Source organism: Eubalaena glacialis, chromosome 3, assembly GCF_028564815.1.
Source record: "Eubalaena glacialis isolate mEubGla1 chromosome 3, mEubGla1.1.hap2.+ XY, whole genome shotgun sequence".
Classification (NCBI taxonomy): Eukaryota; Metazoa; Chordata; class Mammalia; order Artiodactyla; family Balaenidae; genus Eubalaena; species Eubalaena glacialis.
The window spans coordinates 107,797,654-107,821,869 of record NC_083718.1 but is presented as its reverse complement, the minus strand read 5'-3'; the positions used below and the strand labels follow the sequence as shown (position 1 = coordinate 107,821,869).

General features: G+C 35.4%; 1 protein-coding gene across 3 annotated transcripts in view; it reads left to right on the top strand.

Moving 5' to 3' along the window:
• The window catches only part of SNX7 (sorting nexin 7), a 113,604-nt gene that overhangs the window by 37,220 nt on the left and 52,168 nt on the right, over nucleotides 1–24,216 (top strand). For 2 of the 3 annotated variants that reach the window (XM_061186286.1, XM_061186288.1), the window contains exons 3-7: nucleotides 6,815–6,925; nucleotides 7,268–7,432; nucleotides 9,496–9,694; nucleotides 14,251–14,450; nucleotides 17,244–17,330. In XM_061186286.1, coding sequence (XP_061042269.1) covers nucleotides 6,815–6,925; nucleotides 7,268–7,432; nucleotides 9,496–9,694; nucleotides 14,251–14,450; nucleotides 17,244–17,330 — 762 coding nt within the window. The remainder of the gene's footprint in view (nucleotides 1–6,814; nucleotides 6,926–7,267; nucleotides 7,433–9,495; nucleotides 9,695–14,250; nucleotides 14,451–17,243; nucleotides 17,331–24,216) is intronic. The other variant, XM_061186289.1, reaches the window with a different exon arrangement.

Genomic DNA, 24,216 nt, shown 5'->3' with positions numbered 1-24,216 from the left:
ACAAGACCCGTATATACGCTGTCTACAAGAGACCCACTTCAGACCTAGGGACACATACAGACTGAAAGTGAGGGGATGGAAAAAGATATTCCATGCAAATGGAAATCAAAAGAAAGCTGGAGTAGCAATTCTCATATCAGACAAAATAGACTTTAAAACAAAGACTATTACAAGAGACAAAGAAGGACACTACATAATGATCAAGGGATCAATCCAAGAAGATATAACAATTGTAAATATTTATGCACCCAACATAGGAGCACCTCAATACATAAGGCAAATACTAACAGCCATAAAAGGGGAAATCAACAGTAACACAATCATAGTAGGAGACTTTAAGACCCCACTTTCACCAATGGACAGATCATCCAAAATGAAAATAAAGAAGGAAACACAAGCTTTAAATGATACATTAAACAAGATGGACTTAATTGATATTTATAGGACATTCCATCCAAACACAACAGAATATTTCTTCTCAAGTGCTCATGGAACATTCTCCAGGATAGATCATATCTTGGGTCACAAATAAAGCCTTGGTAAATTTAAGACAATTGAAATCATATCAAGTATCTTTTCTGACCACAATGCTATGAGACTAGATATCAATTACAGGAAAAAACCTTTAAAAAATACAAACACATGGAGGCTAAACAATACACTACTTAATAACCAAGAGATCACTGAAGAAATCAAAGAGGAAATCAAAAAATACCTTGAAACAAATGACAATGAAAACACGACAACCCGAAACCTATGGGATGCAGCAAAAGCAGTTCTAAGAGGGAAGTTTATAGCAATACTATCCTACCTTAAGAAACAAGAAACATCTCAAATAAACAACCTAACCGTACACCTAAAGCAATTAGAAAAGAAGAATAAAAAAACCGCAACGTTAGCAGAAGGAAAGAAATCATAAAGATCAGATGAGAAATAAATGAAAAAGAAATGAAAGAAATGATAGCAAACATCAATAAAACTAAAAGCTGGTTCTTTGAGAAGATAAACAAAATTGATAAACCATTAGCCAGACTCATTAAGAAAAAAAAGGAGAAGACTCAAATCAATAGAATTAGAAATGAAAAAGGAGAAGTAACAACTGACACTGCAGAAATACAAAGGATCATGAGAGATTACTACAAGCAACTGTATGCCAATAAAATGGACAACCTGGAAGAAATGGAAAAATTCTTAGAAATGCACAACCTTCTGAGACTGAACCAGGAAGAAATAGAAAATATGAACAGACCAATCACAAGCACTGAAATTGAAACAGTGATTTAAAACCTTCCAACAAACAAAAGCCCAGGACCAGATGGCTTCACAGGCGAATTCTCTCAAACATTTAGAGAAGAGCTAACACCTATCTTTCTCAAACTCTTCCAAAATACAGCAGAGGGAGGAACACTCCCAAACTCATTCTACGAGGCCACCATCACCCTGATACCAAAACCAGACAAAGATGTCACAAAGAAAGAAAACTATAGGCTAATATCACTGATGAACGTGGATGCAAAAATCCTCAACAAAATACTGGCAAACAGAATCCAACAGCACATTAAAAGGATCATACACCATGATCAAGTGGGGTTTCTCCCAGGAATGCAAGGATTCTTCAGTATACGCAAATCAATCAATGTGATACACCATATTAACAAATTGAAGGAGAAAAACCATATGATCATCTCAATAGATGCAGAGAAAGCTTTTGAAAAAATTCAACACCCATTTATGATAAAAACTCTCCAGAAAGTAGGCATAGAAGGAACTTACCTCAACATAATAAAGGCCATATATGACAAACCCACAGCCAACATGATCCTCAATGGTGAAAACCTGAAACCATTTCCACTATCAGGAACAAGACAAGGTTGCCCACTCTCACCACTATTATTCAACATAGTTTTGGAAATCTTAGCCACAACAATCAGAGAAGAAAAAGAAATAAAAGGAATCCAAATCGGAAAAGAAGTAAAGCTGTCACTGTTTGCAGATGACATGACACTATACATAGAGACTCCTAAAGATGCTACCAGAAAACTACTAGAGCTAATCAATGAATTTGGTAAAGTAGCAGGATACAAGATTAATGCACAGAAATCTCTTCCTTTCCTATACACTAATGATGAAAAATCTGAAAGTGAAATTAAGAAAACACTCCCATTTACCGCTGCAGCAAAAAGAATAAAATACCTAGGAATAAACCTACCTAAGGAGACAAAAGACCTGTATGTAGAAAAGTATAAGACACTGATGGAAGAAATTAAAGATGATACAAACAGATGGAGAGATATACCATGTTCTTGGATTGGAAGAATCAACATTGTGAAAATGACTATACTACCCAAAGCAATGTACAGATTCAATGCAATCCCTATCAAACTACCACTGGTATTTTTCACAGAACTAGAACAAAAAATTTCACAATTTGTATGGAAACACAAAAGACCCCGAATAGCCAAAGCAATCTTGAGAAAGAAAAACAGAGCTGGAGGAATCAGGCTCTCTGACTTCAGACTATACTACAAAGCTACAGTAATCAAGACAGTTTGGTACTGGCACAAAAACAGAAATATAGATCAATGGAACAGGATAGAAAGCCCAGAGATAAACCCATGCACGTATGGTCACCTTATCTTTGATAAAGGAGGCAGGAATATACAGTGGAGAAAAGACAGCCTCTTCAATAAGTGGTGCTGGGAAAACTGGACAGGTACATGTAAAAGAATGAAATTAGAACACTCCCTAGCACCATACACAAAAATAAACTCAAAATGGATTAAAGACCTAAGTGTAAGGCCAGACACTATAAAACTCTGAGAGGAAAGCATAGGCAGAACACTCTATGACATAAATCACAGCAAGATCCTTTTTGACCCACCTCCTAGAGAAATGGAAATAAAAACAAAAATAAACAAATGGAACCTAATGAAACTTAAAAGGTTTTCACAGCAAAGTAAACCATAAACAAGACGAAAAGACAGCCCTCAGAATGGAAGAAAATATTTGCAAATGAAGCAACTGACAAAGGATTAATCTCCAAAATTTACAAGCAACTCATGCAGCTCAGTATCAAAAAAACAAACAACCCAATCCAAAAATGGGCAGAAGACCTACATAGACATTTCTCCAAAGAAGATATACAGATTGCCAACAAACACATGAAAGAATGCTCAACATCATTAATCATTAGAGAAATGCAAATCAAAACTACAATGCGATATCATCTCACACAGGTCAGAATGGCCATCATCAAAAAATCTAGAAACAGGGCTTTCCTGGTGGCGCAGTGGTTGAGACTCTGCCTGCCAATGCAGGGGACACGGGTTCGAGCCCTGGTCTGGGAATATCCCACATGCCGTGGAGCAACTAGGCCCGTGAGCCACAATTACTGAGCCTGCGTGTCTGGAGCCTGTGCTCTGCAACAAGAGAGGCCGCGATAGTGAGAGGCCCACGCACCGCGATGAACAGTGGCCCCTGCTTGCCACAACTAGAGAGAAAGCCCCCTCACAGAAACGACCCAACACACCCTCTCCCTGCTGGAGAGGGTGTGGAGAAAAGGGAACCCTCTTGCACTGTTGGTGGGAATGTAAATTGGTACAGGCACTATGGAGAACAGTATGGAGAGTCCTTCAAAAACTAAAAATAGAACTACCATATGACCCAGCAATCGCACTACTGGGCATATACCCTGAGAAAACCATAATTCAAAAAGAGTCGTGTACCACAATGTTCATTGCAGCTCTATTTACAGTAGCCAGGACATGGAAGCAACCTAAGTGTCCATTGACAGATGAATGGATAAAGAAGATGTGGCACATATATACAGTGGAATATTACTCAGCCATAAAAAGAAACGAATTTGAGTTATTTGTGGTGAGGTGGATGGACCTAGAGTCTGTCATACAGAGTGAAGTAAGTCAGAAAGAGAAAAACAAATACCATATGCTAACACATATATATGGAATCTAAAAAACAAACAAAAAAAATGGTCATGAAGAACCTAGGGGCAAGACGTGAATAAAGACGCAGACCTACTAGAGAATGAACTTGAGGATATGGGGAGGGGGAGGGGTAAGCTGCCACAAAGTGAGAGAGTGGCGTGGACATATATACACTACGAAATGTAAAGCAGATAGCTAGTGGGAAGCAACCGCATAGCACAGGGATATCAACCAGGTGCTTTGTGACCACCTAGAGGGGTAGGATAGGGAGGGTGTGAGGGAGGGAGATGCAAGAGGGAAGAGATATGGGGATATATGTATATGTATAACTGATTCACTTTGTTATAAAGCAGAAACTAACACACCATTGTAAAGCAATTATACTCCAATAAAGATGTTAAAAATAATAATAATAAAATAAAAAATAAAGATACACATTCATAAAAAAAAAAAAGGATAAATGCACATGCTCATATACCTACATGTACACTGGCAATCTCCTACTTAGAAATACTTAAGGGTGACCTGATTGTAAATAATTATATCAGGAAGCCCACATTCCTGGCATCTGTTCCCCTTATGGGAAATTACCCTTTATTCTCCAGGTTAGAGTATCTGAGGTGACTGCTCTAAAGAAGTACTTTCTGTTTCAGAGATTAGAGATGTGCCTTGACTTAGGACATGTAGGAGTAAGAACTCAGAGGTTTAATAGGGGTCTGTCCTCTCACATCCTCATCATGAAGACAAACTCATAAATGCCTGCCAGTATGTAGTTGGGGGTTAAAGTATATTCTTGATTCTGAGATTCATTTTCCCTCAAAAACAGTTTTCTAAATCCTCCAATTTAGAGTAACTGTTTGCCCTTGACCAAAGGTCAGTATTTGTTAAATAAATGCATTTTGCGGTATAGATCACATGAGTCCATTAGTCCTAAACTTCAAGTATGCAAGCTCTTATGGTCAGACATGAAACACCATTCACAATTTACTTTCCATGGAAAACTGTATTCTAGATTAGAAGATAGAGATAAAGCTTCCAAACAGTAGGAATAACAGGGTTTGATGACAAATTTCCAACTTAGAAAGAACTTGTGTTCTAAAAAGTTATTTTGGAGCACAAATAATATATAACTTATAACCCTTTAGAAGTCCAATGAAGTCTTAAAGTAGGAAGAAAGAATGCACTATCCTTAAGATTTGTACTTATCCTCTGTTTTCTTCTGTTATTGTAGTATGTTAGGGAACTCTTTTAAGTCAGTGGCAGAGTGATGAGGACAGAATCAACCAATTATTTGACTTGATTTTATATCTTTCTGTTGCTGGAATTTATACAAGTTTCTTTTGTGTTTACTTGAAGTTTGGGGAATTCTTGAAGACATGTAAAGCTCAATCTTACTTTAACTTCCCAGTGTTTGAGTGTTTTTATTGTTAGTTATGCCATTTTATTTTCTTGGAAATGGGTAGTGAACCTATACGTATGTGCCAGGTATGAGGAGGTGTCAGTAAGTGTTGTTTAATGAGTGACTCTAAACATGTTTTGTGTGCATATGTATGTATGCATGTTTATGTATTTGCATATATATATATACACATACCAACTTGTATATATATTTGTTAAACTGTGTTTCTACTAGATTTAGTTTGCCTATTTTTACGATTTCCACAACTTGTACCATTTGGCATAATAGTTAGATTTTGTAGTGTTTTTTGAACATGTAGTTCCTTAGACTTTTGCATCTCATTTACCTCCACTTTTTCCCGCTAAAAAGGGAATGTTTTGCTAAGATATATTTTATGGTATTCTAAACATTCATTTTAAAAGAATAAACTTTTCAAGTATAGCTTTTGTGAGCCTTATTTTATGACAATTAAGATTGCATCTTATTTTGACTTGAACTGCTTAATTTTACAATTGTGTTCGTCTGTGTGGGTGATTGATATTTCTGGTGAATGTGAAATATGTAATGTGTTATTTATTCCATGTTTACTTCTCCAGGAAAATCTCAAACTTAATATTACTGTGTATAATTTTTTAAAAAAAATTATATAAATGACTTTTTGTCTTATGATAGGTGAGGGCGCATTATCTAAGCTATTTTTGTATCTGGCTTGGGATTCAGGTAATAGAAGTGAGGTTGATATTTTACCCATGTTCTTCTTGTCATGTGTGTTGGAATAGATTTTTAGTTTGTTAAGAACAGATATTTTAATGTATTTGCTTAGTTTTTAGGAGTTTAGGCATGTAGCTCAGAATTCCTTGAGAAATGATAGGAAGATTTTCTTTTCACATTAAATTTCCATTAATGACATTTTTAAAAAGCGGTAAAATCACTCTGTATAATGTTAGAATTTTCAAATACTAAAAGCAAATTTTAGCAAAGCAATTCATTTGAGCAAATTCCAGGAAAACATTTTTTTCTCAGTTATGTTCAGGTTATTTTCCAAGTTGCAAAAATAGGACTTTCCTCAAATTCTGAATTCTGATCATCTTGAAAAATGAAATATATTTGAAACCTAAATTCAGAACACACTTTCTTGTTAGCAAGAAAGTCATGCCAAAGATAATAGTAGTTAAAATCTTGTGGAAGACAGATGGTTGCTCTAAGACAGATTTTTTCAGTTTGGATTTTAAATTTGAGCATGATGTTTGCTTTCTTTCTGGGAATACTGGAAAGTTTGCTTTGTTTCATCTGCTACATGAATTGATGTCTGCAAAAAAAAAAAAAAAAAGACAGGCTGACAAACACTGAATAATTAGAATTTGTTAGTTTTTCTTAGAGACCCATTTATTTCAGAATGTCTAAAATAACATTAGGCAAATGTCTTCTGTCTTATATTGCATGTGCTGTTATTTTCTCCTACTTTCTTCAGACGTCTCGTGGGGAATTTGACTCCAGTGAATTTGAAGTTAGGAGACGTTATCAAGATTTCCTTTGGTTGAAAGAAAGACTTGAAGAAGCACACCCCACTCTGATTATTCCAGTAAGTTTACATTTTTTTTTTCACAGAATAACTGCCATTTTGTCTTGTGAATCGTTAGAATGCCTAACACCCAATTTCAGACCTTTTAATTCAGTATAATTCATTTATCTTAGGAACATTTGTTTTTAAACTTTTCAATCTATGTACAGATTTGTTTTTTTAAACTATTGTAATGTGTTAAGATTTTACAGTGATTGGCTCTAGCGTTGTGAATTTTGAAAAATTATTTTTATAAGAAATGATCACACGTTCAAATAATCTTCCAAAAAGAAAAAGTGTAGAATTCCTTATAATCCTGTGCCACATAATGCTCAGATACCTTTTTAAATTTTTTTGCCCTAGCCGTTGCCAGAAAAGTTTATAGTGAAAGGAATGGTGGAACGCTTTAACGATGACTTCATTGAGACACGCAGGAAGGCATTGCATAAATTTTTGAACCGAATTGCTGATCATCCAACTCTAACATTTAATGAAGACTTTAAAGTTTTTCTTACTGCACAAGCTTGGGTAAAGGATTTTGATTTATACTCATATAATCCTTTAGTATCTATACGTATAGTAGGTTGTATGCTTCCTCTTATTTACCTTTATAAATCAGGTAGCAGTGGCCTTGAATTAAGATGTGTTTTTAAACATTGGAGAGAGATCCTTCAGATACAACCCTGTGTCAGGTCTATGTATAAACGTTATGAAAATCTTGTACCTTTCTCACATATACATCCTCATATTTCTCTTGGTAGCTGATTTTTTTTTTTTTAAATGCCTGGGTACTCCTTGCATATATTGCCAATACTGAAAATATATAAACATTTAAAAATTGACACTGTTTTGAGTAGTAATTGGTCAGGGCTTTTCAAGTTAGGATAAAAGATTTTATTAAATAGATGGATGGATGGATGGAGAGATAGGTAAATAATACAATTTCCTTACTTTCCCTTCAATTACCTAATTGAAGAGGGTCTAATTTCTAATACAGAAACCTTATATGTTCCTTTTCTTTTCTTCTATGAAGATATAACTCACCAAGAAAGATGATAAGTAGAACAATGGTCAGTATTAAATACTTACTGACCAGTGCTGAGTTTTCTATCTCTCGGTTGTTGCTAAAGTGATCGAAGCTAAAAAGTGATTCATCTCAATCTTGACGGTACTTGCTGTCTGGAAGCCCTATGTGACTTATGTGAGATGAATTTGTGGCCTGACTCCAGACCCTTAGAAGCTGTTAGAAACATTATCGGCAGTCAGCAGTTGCAGTAACAGCTTGCCAGTTGTGACTTGTGCCGTTTCTGATCATGTTTACTCTATCGAATGATGTGGTAGCACTCCTCGATAGACGTGTTGCCTGGTCAAGAATAGCATCTGTTATTATCTGCACACAAAATCATATTGACATGGAAATAAACAAGTTTATATATTATTTTGTGTAAGACCTTTAGGAAAGAAGATCTGGAGAAAGATAATATGTTATTTAATATTTGGGTAAATAATACATAATAATATTTTTATCTGTGGATTTGGTAGTCAGCATTGTTATAGATTTTTGTGTGTGTGTATGTTACTCTTCATCTTTTATTTGATCTCAAACCTATGTTTCAGTAAGTGCTACAACCATCCTCAGAATCCCTTGTCCTCCTTCTTGGTGTTCTTTTTTAGTATGCCATACTTCTGAAGGAATACTTTAGTGTATCCTTTTATAGCATTTCTACTTTGCAAGTCTGTAGCTGACCCTCCTAAGTTAACTAGAACTAGAAACAGCTAGTTACATATTTTATTAAAAATCTTTCTCCAAAGACAGTCAGCCAGTGGAGATAGTGTCACAGTTTATCCAGTTAATAAGTTAGTTGCAGAGCTATGGTCAGGGAGTATCTGTTTACCAATTATTCTAGTGACTTTAAGTAGACAAAGCAGGTTAGTGCTTAGCAGTGAAGCCCCTAAGGATTCCAATCCTTATCCACTAATTCATTGCTCTTGGAACTTGAGCACACCTTCCTTTGCTTCTGTTTTCTTCTGTACAGTGAGGATAATAATAGAACCTACTTCATAGTGTTATTGTGAGTTATGTATATAAGAATGCAAGTATAGTGCCTGTAACATTAAGCTCTTAATAAATGCTAGCTATTATTATAACTGAAGAATTAATGAAGTTTTCCAGTTTTTTTTCCAGGGAGTAGTTATACTTAGACCCTAAGAAATCTTTTTCTCAATCATTTTTCTATTAAATTCCTGTTATAAAATATGGATTTCATCTCATATCATCCTTCTTATCTTCTCCAGTAATCTCCTTAAGTGTGATTCCCTCTGTTAAACCTTGTTCTTTGAAAGATCCATGCTCTGAGGAAACATGTTTTACATGAGCACTTTGAAAAGGAATGTTATCAAGGAGACTGAGATTTAGAGAAAGAACTGTACCCTAAACTCATCTGCTTCAAATTAACATGAAAAAAAAAAGACGTATATGAAACATTTTTATTATCTTTATTTTATTCTTCTAATTAGATTTCTTTTTTGTTGTTGGGGCTTGGAATATCATTGTCTGCTTCATCACGAATATTTTATTTTTTTGTTTGTAGGAACTCTCTTCTCACAAGAAGCAAGGGCCTGGATTACTCAGCAGGATGGGGCAGACGGTCAGAGCGGTTGCATTATCAATGAGAGGAGTTAAAAGCCGCCCCGAGGAGTTCATGGAAATGAATAACTTTATTGAAATATTTAGCCAGAAAATAAATTTGATAGATAAAATATCTCAGAGAATTTACAAGGAGGAAAGGGGTATGTAGAATCACTGAAATGTGATTTCGAAGTTGTTTGATTTCTGATGGATCTTTACATTTGCTGGTGTGGTAAGGCAACATCAACTTAAGCATTTCTTTTTGGTCATTCTTAGGATTTCTGTCTCTGCTTACCGTGTCTGTCTGTTATTGCATGCTGTTTACTTTATCTATTAGAGCCCTTAGCATATTAATCAGAGTTGTTTTAAAATCCTGGTCTGATAATTCCAACATCTCTACCACATCTGTTTCTGATGCTTGCTCTCTCTTCAAATTGTGTTTTTTTGCCTTTTAGTATGTCTTGTAATTTTTTTCTTGGTAGCCGGACATGATGTACTCATAAAAGTAAACAGGCCTTTAGTAATGTGGTGGTGAGGTGTTGGGGAGAGGAAGTGTTCTAGAGGCCTGTGATTAGGGCTCAGTCCTTTAGTGAGTCTGTGCCTCTGGACCGTGAGCTTCACAAAAGTTCAGTTTTTTTTCCTCCCTGCTCTTAGTTGGGTCAGGATGGCCAGAGTGGGCTCAAGTTGGGTCTTTCCCTTCCAGGTCAGTTAGGCTCTGACAATACCCCAGCAGGTTATGCTCTGGTTAACTAGTTTCCCACGAGGGCAGGCCTTGTTAAGAAGGCTATTTCAAAATGTTTCATTTTCCCACCCCCTGCAGGAAGCAGAAGTAGTTTTTATCTGATATTTACTGTATAAGCTTTTGGGGGTAAATCTCACAATATTGTGGGGTCCCCTGGTTACTGGGTTCCTCTGGAGTTTTTAACTCTTTGAATTGTCCACACTGAGCCTCCAGCAATTCATCATTGACAGTTTCAGTCTCCCTACCGCCCGGCACTGGTTGCAGAAGTGATTTCCCCTCTTGAGTCTCTGCTCCAGGAAGCCAAGATTCCTTGTATCCATGTGTCTTTCTTTCCAGTCTTGCAGGCAGTGGTTTGTCCTGTGTCCTCCCCTCTCTCACAGATCCAAAAAAAAGTTGGCTTTTCAATCTGCTTAGCATTTTTCTTGTTAAGACCAAGTGGCGACTTCCAAGCTCCTTACAGAGGAATCACACAACATTAAGTTAGAATTTCACCTTCATAGTGTGGTTTCTTCCCAGATCTATTGTGAAAATTTCTGATTCGTAAATGATTTTGAATGTAGTCATGGCCGGTTTCCATTTGCTTTAATTAATCACTAGCGGTCTTGTTCCCATTTATAGATAATAGTGATAAAGAGCTTAATATTTTGGATGTAGTTGGTCTCAAATGTTCAACATGGGCTATAGTTTTAATCAAAGAAGTGATGTGTCAGGAAATAGGGTTTTCACAGTTTCTAGTGATTTTTGTATGGGGGGACAAGTACTCATTAGGCCTGTCCAAGCAATGTCAGAGATTTTAAATGGGAAAATAGGTCCTGTTTCCTATTTTCAAGTTAGAATTTATTCCATGATGGGACTTCCCTGGTGGTCTAGTGGCTAAGACTCCACGCTCCCAATGCAGGGGTCCTGGGTTCAATCCCTGGTCAGGGAATCAGATCCCACATGCCGCAGCTCAAGATTCCGCAACTAAAGATCCCACATGCCGCAACTAAGACCCAATGCAGCCAAACAAATAAATAAATAAATATTAAAAAAAAAGAATTTATCCCATGATGATTTTTTCTAATTCTATGATGAGTTTTTGCTAATTTTCTGATTGCATTTACCTACATTAAAAATAGATGACTGATTCAGAAAATATATTTCCTAATATAAATCGGTTTTAGAGATGAACTACTTAAAGTCCCTACATTGATGGTTTATTTCTTTATTGTCCGTATCCCCCATTAAACTGTAAGTTCCATCAGGACAAAAAGGAAAAAGGATTGATTTATTTCTGGAATCTAGATAGCACCTAACACATTGTAGATGCTCAATTAAAATCTGTTCAATGATTGAAAAAATAAATGAATAAACCTAAGATTTGGTGGTAGGAAAATCTGCTTTATCAAGAATTGATTGGTTATTAAAAGAGATATAGAAAAAATTGTTATATCTGAGTGTGTATTGCCTTTTCTCTAACTTCCTTTCCTATGTATTGACTTGGTGAGGTCATTGTGGTGACTAAATATAGTTTAATAATTTGTTTTATGCCTTCTTGGTCTGCCTTTGTATTTACCATTTGTCATTTTTTTTTTAATGTCAAGAAGCCAGTTGTTTTAACTAGGTTCTGTGATTCCAATTCTATTAAGTAGATTCTTGATGCATAGTTAAGTGGTATAGCAATTCAAAGAGGCCCCTGGAAACTCTTGACACTTAAGATTTCTGTAGAATATCAATATGCTTTATATTTGCCAGCACAAGGGACTAGTTTTAAAATCTTTGATATACTCTAATATTTGTGAAATGCTCAAAACGGAAAGTGGGTTTTGTGGTAGACTTTATAAATTTGAGCTCTCGTTTTCCAGGAGTGAATGCACACTGGCCCAAACTTGAGGGATTTCTTGGTCTTTCGAATGTGAAGCCCACTTGTCAAGATTTCATTCAAAATGATAGAATTTTTTTTTTTTGTAGTTCTGGGAGTCTAAGCTATATAGGGTGTTTCATTCATATTTAAATCATAAAGAATTTGATGATCATAATGAGTCATTTCTCTTCTAATTTACTTTTATTCAGTTTTTTTCTGTGATTTTGTTTTGTGTTCCCCAATTTATTAGGCAAATTTGTATTGATCACATGTTGTGCTGCTGCTTTGTGCTAAAGATTGAAGGAGGGTTAAGATAGTACCTGTCCTTGAGCTCACAGTTTAGTTGGGGAAACAGATATATTAACGGACAAATTACAGTGCAGCTCATTAAGTGTTTGCACAGTTTTAGAATTTCAGGGAGGCTCTATATATAAAAATAAATACTACACAGGGTTAATGACACACTTTGATATATACACAAATTGAGAAAAGAAATAAAGGAGAATATTTTCTAGAAATATTAGTTTAGTATGGCGATTATTTAAAATGAAAGATAGGCCTAGATCAGGAGGATGCAATTTGGAAGGGCTCTAGTGGTCATTAAACCGAATATCTTCCTTAGGTGACAACTAATATTTCTGTTTTTTTAAATTTTTAAAGTCTTTTTTAGTTTACTTGATCATATAAACTTTTGAAATTTTAATAGTTTAGTAAAAAGTTTAATTTAGAACAATATGACATATATTAACTAACCCCAGTGACTAGTAAGATGATTAAATATAGAGAATTTAATTGTATTTATATGGATATTAGACCAAAAACACTCACTACTCATGCATTCTCTACCATAAAAAGCCATCTGTCATTAAAAGTTGATAGTGTGAAAGCAAACATATAAAAATATTCAGATTTTAAAATGAAATCCAAATTTTTGGATAAATTTTTGGCTTATCAAACATTGAATAGTCTTTTGTTATTCATTCTTTCATTGATATGAATATATTTATTGAATATATTATGTATTAGGCTTTGAGATTAAAAAAATAATAAGACTCTGCCCAGTTGAGTCTAGGAGTGTGTGAGTTATGCAAGCAGTTATAATAAAGTGGGATAATAGAAGTATTAAATTATGATAGGCTTTAATAGAAGTATAAAATTATAATAGACTCATTGAGGACAAAGCATCTAAGAAGCCTTTGGAACAGAAACAGAAGAGATTTGTTTGTGTTAGGACTTAAAGGATTAGAAGTAGTTTGTCAGATGATAGAAATGGTAGAGGGCAAGACTAAAAGATACATGCATTGTTTAAGTTAGGAGAAATCATGAGATATTCATGAATGAGCGGTTATTTTGGCTTGAATTAAAATATCTTTGGGGGAGGATCTGAGGAGTTAGACCTGGAGAGGCAAGGTAAGGACTGATCATAAAGGACTTTCTAATTCAGCTAAGAAACTTCAATGTTCATATACTGTGACAAAAATTGAAAGAGGGAGAATTGTTAGAAGTCCCTTGCAGTAGTGCAGGTTAGAGATGCTGATGACAGTGGAAGTGAGGAGAGGTGGGTGGGTGGGTAGGTAAGTGGGTAGATGGGTGGCTGGGTAGATTGGTAGGTGGGTAAATGGATGGATGGTTAGATAGATAGATAGATAGAGATTTAGAAATATTGGAATTGCTGACTGGCTCTGTGCAGGTGTGAGTCTAGGGTCTAGGATGACCCCACATTTTTTGCTTAGGTCTCTGGAAGCAATTACCATTAAGAGGATATGTAAACAGGATAAGAGGAAAAAGAAGACCTGTTTTGTTTAGGTCATGTTGCCTATGAGGTATTCAGGTATAGTTTGTTTGGTAGGCAAAAGTCTGTGATAGATACAGTGATCGTATAATTTATCTCCCAAGCCAGGACACTTTTGAGAATAAAAAGGCATGTTATTATTGATTACACTTGGAAAGTTTTCATTCAAGGACCAGTTGAGTAGATTGGGATGACAGGTCAATTTAATGAAAGATGATATCCATATTCTTATGTTCATGTACAAGAACATGTGCACAATGAGAAAATAAGGTCCTTTCTTATTGTCTGTAATACAGGGATTTTGAAAACTATAAATTGAAGAACTTATTATTTTTTTTAGAATATTTTGATGAAATGAAAGAATATGGCCCAATTCATATTCTGTGGTCAGCATCAGAAGAAGATCTGGCTGATACTCTAAAAGGTGTTGCGAGCTGCATTGACAAATGCTGTAAGGCCACTGAAAAACGGATGTCTGGACTCTCAGAGGCCCTGCTTCCTGTCGTACATGAGTATGTGCTTTATAGTGAAATGTTAATGGTAAGAACACCTAATTTTACTTCTGCCTTAGTTCCTGACCTGATTATATGCTTTATAAAGGCAGTTTCTATTTCTTTTTGTTCACCACTATCTTCCCATCCTAGAAGGATGCTTTGCGTGTAGATGCTCATAAATATTTGTTCACTGCGTGAATGAATTGATGAGTGGAAGAATATGTTAATAAAAGGCAGGAATTTTCAACAGTAGCAACAACAGTTTATAAGATAGATTTGAAGCATCCTCAGTCAAGATTTACATAGGGAGTATGATTACTTTTCCAGCCTTCTAAAATTTTACTTTAAAATTTTTCAGCACTTTAGAAATTTCTTTTCATGAAGAGTTGCTTTCTTGCTTCTAGGTACATTTGATTTAGCAATATATTTAGTATCATTATGTAGAAAGTACTTGAGTAGGATCTTGATGTTTGTTCTGTCTTCTGGGTGCTTCTGAAAAGAAATCCTTCAAATTAACATGTTTCTTTCACTATTTGAAAAGGCTTTTATTCCTCTTATATCAGAGTTTTGCATTTAACCTCCTCAGTTCAAGTTAAGGTTTCCAGATATTTGGGATTTAGCAATGCTATCTGCAAAGCTAATGTTTTTCATCCAGTATTATTCTCTGCTCACAATACCTTGCACAGTTGAACTGATACCCTCAGCTTTCCGGTGTTGTAGGGTGACAGTGGGGGAAGGAGTCAGCTTGCATTCAATTATAGTCCATTTTTTCTGCCATTTAGACTTGAATCCGTGTCTGGTTTCTGTTTTCATGTACTCTTGATTTGGGAGGATTTAAAAATTTTTTTTACTTTATCTTATTAAGAAAAGCTCTCTTAGCCTTTCAGCATGATATCTGCCTCTTTCGTGTTTATCATGTTTAGGTTTTCCTTTCACAGAATCATTAAATATTTTGTAGGTATTTCGGATTTCTGCTGTTACTTGACTTTGTTGTGATCCTCCCATAAACACACCCTTCCTGCTTCCCAAAGTCCTCTAATGTTTCACTGCTGAGGTGCTTCCTCCTTGCCTCCATCAATTTCCTTGGCTACATTCCATTGGTTTACTTCATTATTGATCTCTCTCTTGTGTGGCTGTTCAAAGAGATCTGATTTTTATCATTAAAAATATTATATTCTTTTCCCTTAATTAGATGTTTTGCTCTTTATGTCAAGATGGAAATTATGCAATTTAAATCATATGTTATTAAAGGTGTGGAAAAATTATAATCGCAACCGGAATTGAATTATTTTATAGGTCCTCATTTGATTGTATTATTTTGTAGGTTTCTAGGGTATAATCAGTAGCACTTATATTGAAGTTGTGCTTCTGTTTTATATTGGAATATTTTCTTCAATGTGAGCTAAAATAATGAAAAATACATGCCTTGACAAAATGATTAAATTTGTGCAGTTTTTACTAGTTGTCTTCTGAAGCCACCTCTTACTTAAAATATTTCTACCTATATGAAGCACAATATTTCATATTTATGGAAACATACCTAAAATTAATGGAACTAAATTATAGTATGTGTCATTTGGGTTAGAGAAAGGAAGGGGTTCCTGACATTAATGGCCATTAAACATTGAAGTAAATATAAAAGAATTTGTGATAATTAGTTGAATTTTCTATTCATTTCTTTGAAAACAAAAGAAATGTTAATCTCTTTTGAACGTTTTAAGAGTGATTCCACCAGGCACAAAACCAGGGTGAGTCATTTTCAGGATGAATTTTATCCTTAATGCCTCTCAATACTCTCTCAAATACTATAGAGCCAGCTTATCTGGTTCCATTTAACTGATTTGTGGTTAAGGTTCTTCCCTTCCTCTGAAAACACCCAAAAGACCTGTACCTCACTAAGGCCCTTCTCTTGTATGTCCTGAAACTCTGCTCTCCCTGGTTGAACTGTTTGCTTACCCAGAGTTAGTTTTATTTTTGCCTTGAACTGTTTAGGCCACTTGTGTTCATTATTACAATTTCATTATTTAATTAATACTATGGAAACCAGTGAAAGATGAGTACAAATAAAAAGAATCTTGGTGTCTACAAAGACTGTCTTGGAAGAAAAGTGAGTCACCAAGGGAAAGACATTGAAAAAGACTAGAAAACATTATAAAAGATGTAGATGAATTCTGCACTCAAATTCCTTCACCAGGGTTTTAACTGAAACATGAAATCATGGTTATTCAAGAAAACAAGATGGAACTCCTCTTAGAGCAGAGGCCATGCTTTCTCCTCAGAGTCTTGGCTAATTGGTTAATACTTACATATTTTAAGCTAAAATAAAATCTTAAGATGTGAATGCACACTTCAATATTGATTCCCCACTGTAATTGACTTTGATTAACTATGCCTTTGGAGTCCAATAAGAGGGCTGATTGTAGATACTTTCAGATGTGTAGCCCATGTGCCCTCCCAACTGCAGCCAGTTTATACCATAGCACGTATTTTCAGTGTTCCTATTGACTTTTTTATTCCTTTGTTTTGTTCTTTGCTCTTTTTGAAGAACTGTACACGCCTAGAGTGCACCATCAAAACATATGTATTTTGTACATAAAGTACTTAAACCAGTAAGATGCACATTGGGAAAACTAATAAAAGATTATGAAAAAGTTTCTTTTAAATACTTGCTATCAGTTTAGCTTTTAGAGATTAAAAAATTTTTTTAAGTCGTTACACCCCTAGATGACTGATGGCTTGGGGAAGAGATGGTATTTATATTCTCAAATGTATATTTTTGTTATACAAAGATTATTAAAACTAAGTACAACCTATTTCATTCCTGTGTTTTAATATGAAGGGTGTCATGAAAAGAAGAGATCAAATACAGGCAGAACTGGATTCCAAAGTTGAAGCTTTGACCTCTAAAAAGGCAGATACTGATCTGGTAAGTTTTTAAATTTCTTGTTATAATCACGTAGAATTGATTGTCTAAAATTTGTATTAGCTCCATTACATGCTTATTTTTAAGCATTCAATAAATGATACTAGAATTTCTTCCAAAAATCGATTATACATTGAGTACCAGGTGAGTCTGTAAGCTTACGATGCTTTTCTGCCTTTCTGTCTTATATTTTTTCTTACAATGAGTAAAGTATGAAGTTAATTTTTTTTTGATTAGAGTGCTTGAATTCAGAAAGTATGGAAAAAAGTACCTAACATTGTTCCAGAAGGTTAGTAAGTACTCAGTAAATAAATCTACTTTTTACTAGTTTTATAAGAAATTTGTACAAGGTAAGTTGGTGTTCCTATACATTTTTTTCTAGTTATTGTAAAGATCTTTACAAAGGAAGTATCTTTGTTTTCAAGTTTAATCCTTTTCTTAAAATACTTTTTTCATGGAAATTTTCAAACATAAAAAAAGATCTAATAATATAATGAACTCATTTACCCACCACTGGGCTTCATTAATTCCCAGCATTTTGCCCAGTTTTTTTCACCTGGCTATTTCTCACTTTTTTTTTTCTGAAGTATTCTAAAGCAATTTTCAGACATTATATTTTCACCCACAGTAGTTTAGCATTTACATTTTATTGTCTTTGCATGTTGTCATGATACTTTCAGATCAGAATTGTTATCATTTTAAAACTGAGGAAGAGGCTTGAAAGGTAGAGTAACTTGCCCAAATTTATATAGTTCTTGAAACAGAAGTAGGACTGGAGGTAATAGTATCACTTGGCTTCCTCAGACCATGCTGCCTCTCAGAGAGCAAGTATAAAAGTTGGAGAAATCACTCATTACTTTTTTAACTTTTATTACATTTTCTATGAAAGAGACTTTCCTAATTTTATTTTTAATTTAAGGGTTTAGAGTACACTTATGTCAGGTGAATGGGGGAGTCCTTGAAACACCCCCCCTCCCGGCCCCCGCCCCGTTAATCCATAGTATTATCGCTGCCCATCCCAACTTGGCTTGGGAGCTAACCTTCCTCCTCCCTTCTTTAATTTTCTCTCTAGCTTTAATAATTTTCTAACACAAAAGATGATATTCTTACTGGTTTTCTTTGTATTATCTTTCTTTCTCTTTCTCTCCCTGTCCCTAATCTAAACATCTTGAGGGTAGGAATTTTTTAATTGTTTCCTGAATGTTCTCAGCCCAGAGAACAGCACCTGGTACATGGTGGTCACTCAATAAATATTGTGAATGAATGAAACTTGCAGTGATTGCTTGGCTTCATAAAAACATATTGAACATTTGAAGCAATAAGTCTCTACAAAATCAGACTTTGTGTAAAATGTTGAGATTTCACTAAAAAGTGATTATGAATTATCCTCACCTTTCTTAACTATGCTTATTTTTCAAACTCAAATTTATTCTGCATGGAGTGTGAGTGGGGAGTGGTGGCCTGCTGTGGACAGAGTAGGAGAATGGAATCTGTGAGAGAGACTAACAGAAAATGTAGAACAAATGGAACTAGTGGTCGAGGGGGAGCTCTTGCTTTTACCTCAAAATGAGGAGAAAAAAGAGGAAATCCAAGATTAACCTTCTCAATACGGTAAGGGATAAATATATATACACATTTATATATATTATATATTATATATTTATATAATATATATACACACACATATATGTACATATATATATTTTTTTAATTTAAAAAGTCAACTGGAATGAATAGAGATGGGTGAGCACATGTACAACAATTATAATTGTATCATTGGAACTGTAGCATATTTTTATTTGTTAAATAATTTCTAAAGATATTTAAATTTGTGGGATATTGAAATTTGTGATTAGATAAAATTTTGCCCTTGACTAAATACTAGGAAAAGTACAGTATTTTAAAGTTTCAGGAGAATAGTAAAATGGCTTAAAAACCAAGCATCTGTTCAGAATGGCTTATATTCGTATTTTAAATTGAAAGGAAGAGTAGTTGGGATTGTTCCAACCACAAAAACACAGGAAAAAATAGCTTAGGCCCAAATATGGCTAGGCTTTCCCAACTCAACTAAAAAACACATTTTTTCCTTTCATTTGACTTGCAAATATTTTGTCTTTTGCTCTATAAAAATTTCCTTGATATCTCATTATAACCTGATGATCCATCTGTATTTTGGATTTCATTTTGTGTCTCTGTGTGTGTGTGTGTGTGTGTATGTGTGTGTGTGTGTGTGTGTGTGTGTGAGACATGTCCACTATAAAGTATTTTTTTACCTAGTTAGCTGCTATGTTGTAAGATTGGTGAAATTTGAAACTTTAATTATCTGCATTATATTTTGCAAGATAATTTTTATTAAGGTTTGAAACAGAGACAAGTATTTTTTTGTTACCCATCAAAAACAGATCCTAAAATGCATAGGAACTAATTTAATGATTTGTGAATGGTACCATTTACATTTTCAAGCAGTTTATTTGTTTACAGACCTCACTTCCAAATACCTGTGTGTTACGATGATACCTTTGGGAGCAACCTTCCAGGGTTACTCTCAAAATGAACCTGCTCTGATTGGTTGCAGAACAACCGAAGGGAAGTTGCTTAGAAATATGCAGGATAGGGTCACCATGGAAACGTGCCCTTGTGAGGTCCTTCTAAGGAGCCCTCCTTTGCAGTCACCATGGAGACCCTGGCAGAGAACTGAATAGAGCAATATAGCCTGGTTGTTTACCATGGCAACTCAAGCAGGGCACTTTGGAGACAACCCTGGGGCCATCTCTATGGAGACCTGCTGGGGATGCCTTCAGAAGCTCCATCAAAGGCACCTTTGGGTGGGAAGTTATATGCAAACTGGGCAAAGCAACTCATAATGCAAAGGTCAGTGAAATGAAGCTCTACCAAGAAGGGCAAACACTAGTGTAGTTATAATTATTGGGTAGAAGTAGAGCACTGATGTAACATTCCGGAGGTCACGTTAGACATATCAGGTGATCTTTATCAGGTGGGCTACGTGGCATGCAAATACAAGGCTCTTGTCTTTTACCGTGCCTGTAACTTTGTATATGCTGTAAATTGGCAATTATGACATTATTATTACTTTTTTCTTATCACACAAATATGCCCACAAAAATTATGTGTTTTCCTGCAAACTAAAATAATGTTTTATAGCGAACTCCTTGATTTATTATCTGGGTAGCTGTAAAGTGCCTGCTTCTTAGAGTTTGTGGTTTGTACTTCTTATCTCACAACAATAAAATCAATTGTTTCGAAGTGACCTAAACTCAGTAAAGACTTGTAGAATACTTATTTGAAGGTCAGTTCAGCTGTTCATTTAGAGTTTTGTCATTTAGGCTTTGGAATTAGATAGACCTAGGATCAAATCTTAGCTTATCTGTTTATTAAGTCTTAAGACACATTTCCTAACATTTTTAAGCCTCATTTTATCATGTATATATAAAGAGGGACATTGTTAGTACCTTTCTAATAGGCTTGTTTAAGGATCAAATGATACAATGCAAGTCAATTATTTGGATCATAGAAAGCACTCAGTGGTTGTTAGCTGTTGTTATTTTGATGGCTTTACAGAAGTAATACTTGAGATGGGTCCTGTAAAATGAGTAAGGAATTGTTCCTTGAAGACTAGTGAGTGGATATTATGAAAAGAAGTAAAGGCTCAAAAAAGTGTGCTAAACTGAGGAGCCCTGGTTGATGTGTAGAGAGCAGGGTGCAGGAGAATTGAGGGACATGGCTCTAAAGGTGGGCCGCAGTCAGATGGGAAAGGAGCCTTATTTGTCAGGATGAGGAATATGGGCTTTTTCCTTTGGACTGTGTGGATTCAGCGAGAGCCTGAACTGAAGAGGTGGTAGTGGAGTTGCAGAGAAGAGAAATTTGAGAGAGACGTAGGTGGAAGATAGAATCTGAAGCACTTAAAGAATGAGGGTGGCCCTTGTTTCAAGTTCTTCGTGACCCTTGACATTTCTAGATTGTAAGGAAAGCAGATTGTGGCTTTACAAATTGAACTATAGCATATAAGAGGAAGAAGAAAATTGGAGATGTGCAACTTTATGTCATGATGGGATGACATTTAAGGTAGAAGTATTCAACAAAAACCTTTTAACAAATGTTTTTAGGTAGCTAACATATAAAAGACGCTATTCTAAGCACTAGGGAGACAGTGGTCAAGAAAGGCCCTCATGAGTCTTATATTCTAGTGATAGAGACAATAAGCAGCAACTGAAATTTATAGTGTACTGTCATATAGTGATAAGTGTGGAGAAGAGGTAGTGTTGGGGAGCAGTGCAATTTAAAATTAGGGGTTAGGAAAGGTCTTACCGAGAAGGTGATTGTGTAAAACCCAAAAAAGGTGAGGTCTTGAACTACATGAATACCCAGCAGAAGAAATTTCAGGCAGTGGGGACAGTAATTGCAAAGTGGAAGTATGCCTGCATGTTTCAGGAAAAGCAAGGAGACCAGTGTTGCTGGAATGGAATGAGGAAGCAGAAGAGTTGTGGGAAATGAGGTCGGAGAGGTCGCCAGGGGTCAGATCATGTAGAGCCTTATAAGATTTGGTCTCAGCGAGATAGGAAGACAACAGCTGAACAGAGGAGTGACATGTTCAGAATTGTTCTAAATCAAGGACTCTGCTTGGGAAGGACAAAAGATAATGTCTATGTGGAGTGTGTTTGGACTGGGAGAAGGCCAGAGCTGGAGACTAGCTCTTCCAATCCCAGTGAGACATCATAGTTTGGACCAGGGCGGAAGTGGTGTGGAGTGGTCAGATTCTGAGGATATTTTGAAGACAGAGAGCTGTTTGCTATTTGGTAGACTATGAATTGTGAGTGAACAAGGATTATACCAAGGTTTTTGAACTGAGCAACTGGAAGTTAATTGTTGGCATTGAGATGGCAAAGACTTTGGGAAGAACAGGTTTGGGAAGAACATGGAGAAGATGAAGAAATCAGATTTGAATGTATAAAGTTGATGTGCCTATCAGATACCCAAGTGAGGTGTTGAGTAGGGAGTCACATATGAAAATGACTATAAAAATCCAGAGGTCAGGGGAGGGATCCAGCCGGAGATTTATATGGGGAAGTTGTTAGCAGATAGGTTGTATTTAAAGCCATGACATTTGTTGAGGTCACTAAAGGATGAAAAAAAGAGGTCCCAGGACTTAATAGGACTGAGCTTTGGCATATTTCAACAATAAAAATCAAAGAAGGGATGGCTAGTGAGGAGAAGGAAAGAGAATTTATATAGCTTCGGCTGGTGGTAAATAATTGGACCAATAAGATGAACTAAACTGATTTACTTAGGGTCATTCAACTTTTTTAACCACTTCTCCATTTATGAGGTATTTATAAAAACAGCTTGATACAGAATAATTAAGGTAAATGTAGATAATAAAACATTTTAAGAGAGATTGAGCGTTAGATGCTCTGATAAAGAAGAGATTCAATAAAATAGATATTCAATCAAAGTAAGGAAATTTCTGTCTGTGGAGATGAAGGTATAACAATAACTGAGATTTTGAGGAAAACTCAGATACTTGGAGGAACTTGTGGTTTTTGCAGTTTAGTTATAAGTTTTCAGAGTCAGAGCTTCTGTTTGAAAATGCTTATTCACTTCACTGTTTAACTGTAAGATAAATAAAGTTCATCTGTGGTGCTAAATAATGCTGCATATCCATTTTATTTGTATTTTTATTTTTGAATGGATGATTTATAGTTTGCCACTCAAAGCAGCATTCAAATATAAATGAATATGAATACATTTGACATTTAGCAATATGTGCATGGAATCTGAGAGTTGGATCTAGATATAATGCCATAGCTGTTTAACAGTATATTTATGTGAACAAAAATAAAAAATGCATTTTCATAAGATCATTATAGTCTGGATTTGCATATAGCCACATTCAGAAGATACAAACAGATACCAAATTTATTTAATCTGGTCCTTGCTCTGTGTGAGTTGCTATTTTTGAACCAGTTTTTTACTCTCATCCTCAAATTGTGGTTATTAATCTTCAAATGTTCTTGATAGTGTACTAAATGATGTATAGAGCAAGAGTGCCTTCTCTTTAAGCTTTAAAGAAATGATAATATTGACATAGCTTTTTTTTTTTGTGGTGGCAGCAGAGGTTGACTCTACCTTTTCTCAGCTTTTTGTTGTCTCACCTCTCCCCTGACTTTTTAACAAATTTATTCCTTTCTATGTGCCTCATTTTCTAGTACCTGTTTTTATTTCTCTGCTTCTTTTTTGCCTGTTTGCATCTATATGTATTTCTCACACACACAGATACACACATGTACATATACACACACTCACACAGCAGTGAAGGACATGCTGCTATCCAGTGGAAGGAGAAAGGACTTTCTTCTTGTATGTTTCCTTTTATCAGTTTATCTTAGAAGGTATCAGCAGACTTTTCCTCACATCTCATTGGCCAGAGTCCTGAAAAGTCCATGATCAAACCAGTTGCTTGGAGTGGGAATGTGACCATCAGAATTGACTTGGACCAGCTACAAACTACCTTGTGATGCAAATACCTAAAAAAACTGGAGCTCTTTCATGTAGTAAGAAGGAGAGTGGGGAATGGATTTTGGGTAAACAGCTAATAAATATGTGCCTCACATACGCAGTGTACCTGTGTATTGGAGTTGTAGACACACCACTGGGTGGGGATCTGGGTGAATGAGTGACGCTTAATCAACAAAGCCCTCAGCAGCCTCTCGTCCCAGAACAAAGATCCAGGCAGTGCCTAGAATTCCTCTCCCTCCGTACCATCACAGTCAGGCCTCTCGTTCAGGGCATCATTCATTCAAGTGGTTGGGAAAAAAATCCATGTGCTGCTATTTATATAAACTTGTAAAGGATAATAATATTTGATTAAATA